A 9,193-nucleotide genomic window follows, 5' to 3' on the forward strand; every position below is an offset into this window, starting at 1 on the left:
GTAGTGGGGCAATAAGTGGGGCAGGTAGATGATGAAGTGGATGGTGTTCCTGAGTTCAAATCTGGCCTCAGATACTTACTAGCTGTGTGATCTTGGGCAAGTCAATTAATCCTGTCTGCCTCAGTTTCCTCATCTGGAAAAGAAAACTGGCAAACCATTCCAGTACCAGAAAACTATAAATGGGGTCATGAAAATTGAGGCACAACTAAAACAACTGAACAACAAAAGCTAAGGGATGGCTAAACAAATTGTAGTATATTAATATAAGGGAATGTTACTGTGCCATGGCACACATGAGTTCAGAATAGAGGAAGACTTTTATCAACTAGTGAAGAAAAGCTGGGAAAACAAACTACAACAAATGAGAGATGATAAAACAAAACTGAACACTGTGTCAGAAGGACCACATTTGGCCTAGAGAAGATCTGGATGAAGGCGTCTCTTTCACTTCATTACTGAAGTGGGGAACTCCAAGTCTGTCAAAAACAATTACTGTGCTGGCTGGTTTTACCAAATGATTTTTCTCCCCATTTTTTCTTATTCTGTATTTACAGGAAATGGCTCAATGAATGCGAGGGACAGGTTTGGAAATAAATGTGCAATAATAAAACAAATTGGAGAAAAGAAAGAATTCAGGCGTCAGGCCAGGAATCCCAGGGACAAGCTACCGCCCATTTCTGAAATGCACCTTTTCCTCAGCCTCACCACACAGCATCCTTGTCTGTCTTTAAGCTCAATCCAGACGCCCGTCACTCCCCTGGCTGTTACCAGCCTCTTCTATCTCAATTTATCTTATATGACACACATATCGTGTCCCCAGGACTCCTCCCCAGTGGCATGTCAATTCCTCAAGGTCACTTTTGTTTCTGTACAGACAGCCAGATTGAGGGGGAGGAGTGGGGGGGATGGGAATGCAACAACCCACTCACCCGCCTGAGGCTGAAGCCCCCGGCATCCTCCCTTCTGTCTCAAATCGCTGCCTCAGTAACCATGTGGCTCCAGTAAAGCCAAGTCCAGAGCAGATAGCCAGAACCACACAGAAGGCACGGAAGGAAGAGAAATCCTCCTTGTTCCACACTGTGTAGGAGGCAAAGACAGAGAGGGAGCCAGCTGCACTGAAGAGAGAGCAGTAGAAATTGAGGTGTGTTCGGCCATGGGCAGAAAGGGCCAGGTCAGCCAGCAAAGCATGGTGATTGAGGTCCACCAGGGTCAGGAAGCCATCATACAGACACAGACAAAGCAAGAACTGCATCCCCGTGGGTGCCCACTGCACCCAGAATGCCAGGAAGGCGAGAGCCAACAATGGGCCATGGCGGCTGAGGGCCCGGAGCCTTGTCAGAACCACATCCTGGGATGGGATTGAAGCCCCTGCCCTGTGAAAGGACAGAAAGAAGGAATCAGAATACAAGGGTGCCCATATCTCCTCCCCTCTGCCCACTGGGAACAACTTACAGAACCTCCATTTATGGAAAGGACATGGAAGTTTAGATTGGCCCAGGGACTGGGGCAAGATCCCAGCATGATGAGCCAACCTTGAAGCCAAGGATTGGGGGCAGCAAGCCACAGCCAGGGGCCCATCCCCACCATTCTCAAATCCATGCAGGTTTTCCCACCCAGAAAATCAAGATTCCCTTCCCATACTCTACCCACACACACACACACACACACTCCTAGAGTAAGTAATGAGAGAAGAATAGAGGGAGGAGTCATTTGGTTTGAGGACCAGAGGAAGAGACCTTTCTCCTTCCTTGCCCATATTTACTGGACTCAGAGGATTAGAGGCCTACTCAGTGGTTCCTCTGGCTCCAAGTAAGGCTGAGGGAATCCTAGGTCCTAGGGTACAAGGTAATGAAAACAGAGGCAACACAAAATAGTGGAGAAAGCCCTTTAAGGGAAGTCATAGAAATTAGGTTCTGCCACTAACTCATTGTGTGACCTTGGTTAAGTCCCTTTATTTCCTGTCTCCAGGCCTCAGTTTCCCCATCTGCAAAATGAAGGATTTGGACTATTTCATTAATAAGGTCACTTCAAGGCCACTCAGACAGACATCCATCCTTAAGCCACACACCTGGGTGGGGAGCTGAGAAAGACACGATCACTGAGCCAGCCAAAGAGTGGGTCATTGAGGCTGTTCCAGAGGAGAAACACAGTCTGCAAACAGGGATGAGAAAGAGCCATTAGACTGAAAGCAATGTCCTAATGTAGAAAAGTGCTCAGGTCCAGCATGGCCTGGCTAGCCATTGGAGACTTGGAGGAGGAAGAGGTAAACTAAGAGAATAAAAACCCCAGGGCAATCTAGGGTCTATCTGGAAGCAAGTTTTCCCCACTCCTCAAAGTTAAAGTTTTTTCCCCAAATACATGCTACTAGAATTTTGTAAGGGGTTGTCTGGTATAATTCCCCTGACTGGGGAGCAGCTATAGAACCCAAGAGATCAGTGATGGGAATCTGTATGATCCAGTAGAAGTGGGGCACCAGTTCTGAAGTCAAAAGACCTAAATGTCAGTCCCACTAATGATGAGAGACCACCTGGTCCAGTAGAAAGGGCACCAGTTCTGAAATCAGAGGACCCAAATTCTAGTCCCAGCCCACAGACTCAGCTTACCATGGATTCCTTGGGATACCTACCTCTCCCACCCAGAAGGCCAATTTATCAATCTTATACACAGAGACAAATGTGTCCACATAGTACAGCAGGAATACATTGTGTAGAATGGAGACAAAGAGTGACAAGGAACCATAGACCACAGCGGTGGGTAGGCTGGAGAGCCAGGTTGGGGGCTGCCCTGCCATGGCCCACGGCCCCAGGTCTCAGTGGGTCGGGAATGCCAGTGCACCTGCCTTCTTATTCCCTTTCCAGGACCAGACCATCCTTGACCCCTGTGAAAGAACAAAATTAATCAGTGCAAATCACTGTAAGCCAGCTATGCATCCAAGACTAGTGACCCATCAGAGTCAGGGTGGCCTTAGTCATTATCCATTCTTAGTGGATTATAAATTCTTTATCAATGAGGAGGGACTTTTTTTTAATTCAACAAACATTAGTCTTCCAGTCTCCCTGCTTCAGAACCTTGGAATTATCTTCAGATCCTCACTTACCTTCACCTCACAAACCCCATCAGATACCAAATCTTATTATTTTTTACCTCCACATCTCTTCCATTTAATCTTTTTACTCCACATGAGGCTGCCATCTTAATTTACACCTCATCGCCTTTTGCCAAGATCCTAATAACCTCATTCCTCCTAATCCATCCTCCAAAAAAGCAGCCAAAGTGATTTTTTTTAAGTTTTGGGGTTTTTTTTGCAAAGCAGTGGGGTTACATGATTTGCCCAAGATCACACAGCTAGGTAATTATTAAGTGTCTGAGTTCAGATTTGAACTCAGGTCCTCCTGATTCCAGAGCTGGTGCTCTAATCACTATACCACTCAGCTGCCCCCCAAAGTGATTTCTTTAAACACAGATATGACCACTGTCACTCTGCCATTCAAATTCTAGTAGCCTCCCTTCCAAAAAAATTCTGGAGGCTTCCTATTACCTCTAAGATAAAATATAAATTCTATGACTTCTATGACTGGTGGTGCCATAATGCATAGAGTATCATGCCTCGAGTCAGGAAGATTCATTTGGAGTTCAAATCTGGCCTTAGACATTTACTGTACAATCCTTGGGCAAGTCACTTCACCGTGTTTGCCTCAGTTTCCTCCTCTGTAAAATGAGCTGGGAGAGGGAAACCACAAACCACTCCAGTATCTGTTAAGAAAACCCTAAATGAGGTCAGGAAGATCTCAAGACCAAACAACAAGAATGTTCACAACTCAGCCCTTATTTTCCAGACTCATTTATATTATTACTTCCCTTCCCAAACTTTATGGTCTAGCCAAGAGTGGATTTCACTGCTCCTCTCATATGACCCTTCATCCCCCTCATCTCCAGCTTACTTCCTTCAAGACATGATGATGTTTGTCCTTTGTTCTTGAAGGCCATGACATCAGGGAAGTGATGCCATGACAAGCATATGTATTGGATTTGAGTGAGGAGGTGCTGTGCTAGGTCACCGATCTCACTTTCTCCTCCAGAGAGGATGACTGCATATGGCCCTGAATTGGAGGCAATCAGGGTAAAGTGGCTTAACTAAGGTCACATCGCTAGGAAGTATCAAGTGTCTCCCATCCTCCTGCCTCCAAGACCAGTGCTCTATCCATTGGATCTCACCTAGCTGCCCTATTATCTTCTTCAAGACATAGCTCAAGCATCACCCCCAGAAAGCTTTGCCTAATTACCTAGTTTATACTGCTTATATTTCTATGTATTTGTGTTGCCTTGACTTCTTGTTTGGTTAAGAACTCTTCCCCTCTAACAATAAATATGAGTTATCTAATCTCATTCTCTTTATTTTTTAACCAGCCAAGTGTCAGAAGATAGAACCAGAGCTGAAAGGCACCTTACCAGTCATCCAATCTGACCTCTCATTTTACAGTTGAGTAAATGGAAGTCGTGGGAGATTAAGACTCACACAGGGATTTAGGGGCAAAGCCAAGATTCAAATTCAGGTCCTCAGGTCCTGGAAACAAGACTCAGTTGTTTTGTTTCAGCTAAAGTAGCCTCAATCCTGCAATCCCCCCTACTCTTAATCTTTTACCTTTCAAGTACCTCCCAACCCAAGAGGAAGAAGGGAAAAACTGGGTAAAATCTTATCCTTTATGTTCCTAACAACTCCAGTAACAAAAGCTCTTCTTAAAAGGGTTGGCAGATACCCAGACTCCACCTCTGAATAAGAATGATTACAAGGAAACAGGAAATACTTTAAGAGAACACCCTACCCCAAGCCTAGTGATGGGGGGGGGATGTTTTAGGGTTTGCTTTGTTTAAAAGAACAGCATAGTGCGATGGGAAAAACCCTCTAAAAATAATAATTAAAAAAAAGAATAAAAACCCTCTCATCTGCCCTCTTAGCAGAGCCCTTCACTCAGCCTTCCATCTCTGCTCTTTCCATAGGCTGTCTCCTCACTGCCTCCTAAAATCCCTGCGCCTCAAGGTCTCAGCCCAAGTGCTACCTCCTATGGGACGATCTCTGCTCGCCTCAAGGTCTCAGCCCAAGTGCTACCTCCTGTGGGGCGCATACACGAAGGGTCCCACTTGTAATGCCCACCCCTCAGAACAGATACTTTGTATCTGCTTTGTGAATATTTAACGTTTATTTATGAGGCCGCTCCTCCCGAGTCCTTTGTAGCCCTGTGACCCTAGACCGGAGGCACTCAGCCTCAGTTTCCCCACTTGGGAGAATAACACCTCCTCAGAGTTGCCGAGGTACAGAGGAGGCTGCCTTTCCCCTCTTCTCTTCTGTATGAATTGTTGGGCATGAAGAGAAGCTAAACCAACACTTGTTGAACAGGACTGAAAGCCCTCAGCCAGCACGGTAAGACCCCACAGCAGCCTGGTGCCTTCTCCCAGCGGCTAAGCACCCCCAGAACAGTGGCACTGAGGGGTCCCTACAGGTGGGAAGGGCAGAGGCAGGAGGAGGGGCACAGACAGAGGAAGCATCCGGTGGGTTTGCAGGACGGCCAGCACCCCTGCCATGGCCCCGGCCCCTCCGACCAGGCTGGCCCCCAGAGGCTCACGCTGCTCAGTGAGCCCCGGGCAGCGTTCTCTCGTGCCTCCTCCCCGGCCGCTCCTCTTCTCCCTCATTCTTTCCCAAAATGCCGCTTCAAAGGAGGCGCTGATGGGCCGGGGAGACCCTGCGGGTGAGGCGCGGGGCCGGGAGCCTGAGGATCCCCCCATGCCCCTCGCAGCCCGCGCACGCCTCCAGCACCGGGGATCCCCGCCCCCGCGGACCCCCGGACCGTGCCCTCCCCGAACGGCCTGGCCAGCCCCGGCCCGGACCGGCCGCTCCGCGCCCGACTCACCCGGGCCAAGCCGATGCCACCAGACGGCAGGGGACAGAGCGCCTGCGCGCAGCGGCCCCCCCAACGCAAACCCCGCCCCACCTCGGCTCGGTCATTGGCTCAGCGCCACATCGCTCCCGCCCCCCCTCGAATCGCAGGTTGGGGCAGGTGACTTGTCGCGGCCGCCGCCATCTTTGATGTGGGCACCTGCCCTGGGTGGCCCCGCGAGTGGGGTAGGTCTGCGACTAAACAGGCGTCTCTTTTTTTTTTCTTAATTGATATTTTATTTTATTTTTCCAATGAAATTCATCCACACGCATATGCATATTTTTAAGTTACAGAATTTCCTTCCACCCTCCCTTCCCACCCCCCCCTCCCCTCAGGAGGGAGCAGTCAGGTGAACATTGTACATGCACATTTGTGTTTAACATGTTTAAAGATGACTCGTTTTCCGTCTGAGGAATTAGGAGGAAGGGAAAAGAAAGAAAACCATGAAATAGGAAATTTTAAAAAAGTGAATGTAGTGTGTTCATTCAGATTCTGAAAGGGTCTTTTTGTTTTATTTTCCCTTTTTGTCACCTCACACCTATCAGATTTATATCAGTTTTAATTTGCATTTCTCTAATCAGTAATGATTTGGAGCATTTTTTCCTATAACTAAAAATAACCTGAATTTTCTCATTTGAAAACCGTTTCTATCCTTTGCCCATTTATCAATTGGGAAATGACTTCTAAATTTGATGCAATTCTCCACATATTTTAGAAATGAGATTAGAGGGGCATTTCTGAGGGCTGCTCTTGAGTAACCAGGTTTTGGGTCTACTGAGGCTGCAGCTGCTGCAGAAAAGCTGGAGCCCCCTCACACATACACACACCCACACCCCAGACCCTTGGGCTAAGGCACTACAAGAACCTCAGCCATTGTTGCAGGGACTTGGGCAAGAGAGTCACAATAATTCACCGCTGATGGTGCCATAAATTGGTCCAACCATTTAGGGAAATAAATTTGGAATTAGATTTTAAGAATTAAAAAAAGTGATTTCTATGTCTATACATTTGGATCAGAAATCTCTAAGGAGGTCAAAGACATAAAGGAAGGAACTATAGTATACCAAAATATTTATAGTAGCTCTTTTTATGGTAGCAAAAAAGCCTGAACACAGTAGATGCCCATCAATGGTCAAGTGAATGAAGTGAAATATTACTGTGCTGTAACAAATTACAGGGGCAGCTAGGTGGTGTAGTGGTTACTGGGAGTTCAAATCTGTCTCAGATACTTATGTAGCTATGTGACCCCCCTGGGCAAGTCATTTAACTCTGTCTCAGTTTCTTCTTCTTTAAAATGAGCTGGAGAAGGAAATGGCAAACCACACCAGTGTCTTTGGGAAGACAACCACAAATGGGGTTACAAAGAGTCAGGCAGGACTGAACTATAAGAAGAAAAAAATTACAAAACTACAATGAACATGTTTGGTCCCAAAGAAGAGATAGAAGATACTCCCCCCCCCACACACACACACACATACACACATTCCTTTGAGGGGAGGAGGGGTCCCTAGGGGTGGAAAATTAAATATATTGTCAGATTATTTTAGCATATTTATTGGTTTTGTTGATTTTTTTTACTCATCTTTTTCTTTATAAAACTGTTATATGAAAGGACTCTTTGGGAGAGGTGAGAGATTCAAAGGAAAAGTGAGGCAGTGTGAAACAAAATGTCAATAATTTAATTTGGTAATAATTTAATAAAAAGAAACATGGAAAGACAAAAGATATTTTGCAGGGTGAAATAAGTAGAACAAGGGAAATGGAAACAAATATAAACAAAGAAAATGGAAAGAACAACAACAGAAACAAAAACAAAACCTGAATGCTGCATAATTATAATCACTATGATTGACCTTGGAGAAGAGATGGGGAAAAACTACTTCTACCTCTCTTTTTTGCAGAGGTTGGGAACTGTATGTAGAACACTACATGTACTGTCCAGGCTTATTTGGGGAGTGTGCATTAACTTTACTAAATTGTTCCCTTTTTTCCCTCTTTTTTAATTCTTTGTTGGAGTAGCAAGCTGGATAGGAGAAGGAAAGGGAAATACATTCAGAAATTTAGGTGATATAAAAGCAAAAGATATTAATAAAAATAAAAACCAAAGCCAAAAATTCCTATCCCTTTACAAAATAAATTCAAGCTAATGAAACACAATTCCCAACAGATAATCCTGTTTACACAGGTGGATTAGTGACAAAACCAGAGCTAGAATCCAGGGTTCAACCTTGTTTCCTGATCCAATGTTCTGTACGCCATATTGTGTTCTCTTGAAACCAGAGTTTTAACTAGTAATTTTTTTTTCTAGGGCAAATGTTTACATCTACTTTAGTAGATGCCCTTGGTTGGGTTTTTTTTGGGGGGGGGAGGAGATGATTGAGGATGAGGAAAGAAAATTACTGACCTGACATGAGAGTAAGGAAAAGCAGCTTCTCTATAGCCCACCATCTGGTAGCTTCTTATTTTAACTATTATTCTTGCTAACTACATGCTCAACTTTTGCTCTTCTTGTTCTTCATTCTCAAAGAAGACCTATGATGTCAGCAAGGTAGTTTCTTGATTTGCAATTGAATTGGATTTGTGAGGCAAAACTATGAAAAGTCATAGCCTCACACTCTGTTCCAGAGTCATCAGAGTCCAGTGGCAAGACATAGGTCAGTAAGACAGTTCTCACCATAATACTGAAGGAGTATAAGTTATTGTCAGTACCCTCTAAATTCAACTCCTTGGTGCAAAGTCATAATCATCCTAGTTCTAGTTTGTTTGTTTTTTTAGAACGTTTTACATTGTAGTAGACTGACTTATAGAACCATAGAATGCTAGAGTTGGAAGAGAATTTAAAAGTCAGTTAACCCAAACCCTTCATTTTACAGAGGAAGTAATTAAAGAGAGTAGCCCAAAGTCAATGAATTATGAAATCTTTACTGAAGAGCTCTGTATGGCCCAGACACTTATTTGTCCTCTACTCCTTTTCCTGAGCCTCTTCCTCAGATCCCTTCTACCTTCCACCCTTACGCTCTCTTTCATTCTAGAATGTTGCCCAACTTTCAAGACATCTGTCTTTGTCTTCTGACTTCAAGCAATAACTGCTTGAATCCCACATCCTTCTTCCTGTATGGGAGGAAGGGGACAACTTTTCCCAAAACTTTTCCTAGTCCTTGCCATCCACACTGATACCCACACTCTGCTTCCACTTTCATTTCAATTCAAATCAAGTCAAGGCTTATTTTATTTGTATGACATATTTCTATGTCTAGCCC

The 9,193-nt window shown here is 45.0% G+C and overlaps 1 protein-coding gene across 1 annotated transcript in view; it reads right to left on the reverse strand.

Annotated features, from left to right (window-relative positions):
• Positions 1-5,949, reverse strand: part of MFSD13A (major facilitator superfamily domain containing 13A) — a 14,098-nt gene extending 8,149 nt beyond the window's left edge. The window contains exons 1-4 of the mRNA XM_074233820.1: positions 5,907-5,949; positions 2,627-2,878; positions 2,069-2,151; positions 930-1,373 (exon numbers count right to left, since the gene is read on the reverse strand). Of these exons, the coding sequence (XP_074089921.1) occupies positions 930-1,373; positions 2,069-2,151; positions 2,627-2,791 (692 nt within the window). The 5' untranslated portion in view covers positions 2,792-2,878; positions 5,907-5,949. The remainder of the gene's footprint in view (positions 1-929; positions 1,374-2,068; positions 2,152-2,626; positions 2,879-5,906) is intronic.
• Positions 5,950-9,193: the final 3,244 nt, after the last annotated feature.

The sequence above is a fragment of the Macrotis lagotis genome, chromosome 4 (genome assembly GCF_037893015.1).
Source record: "Macrotis lagotis isolate mMagLag1 chromosome 4, bilby.v1.9.chrom.fasta, whole genome shotgun sequence".
Classification (NCBI taxonomy): Eukaryota; Metazoa; Chordata; class Mammalia; order Peramelemorphia; family Peramelidae; genus Macrotis; species Macrotis lagotis.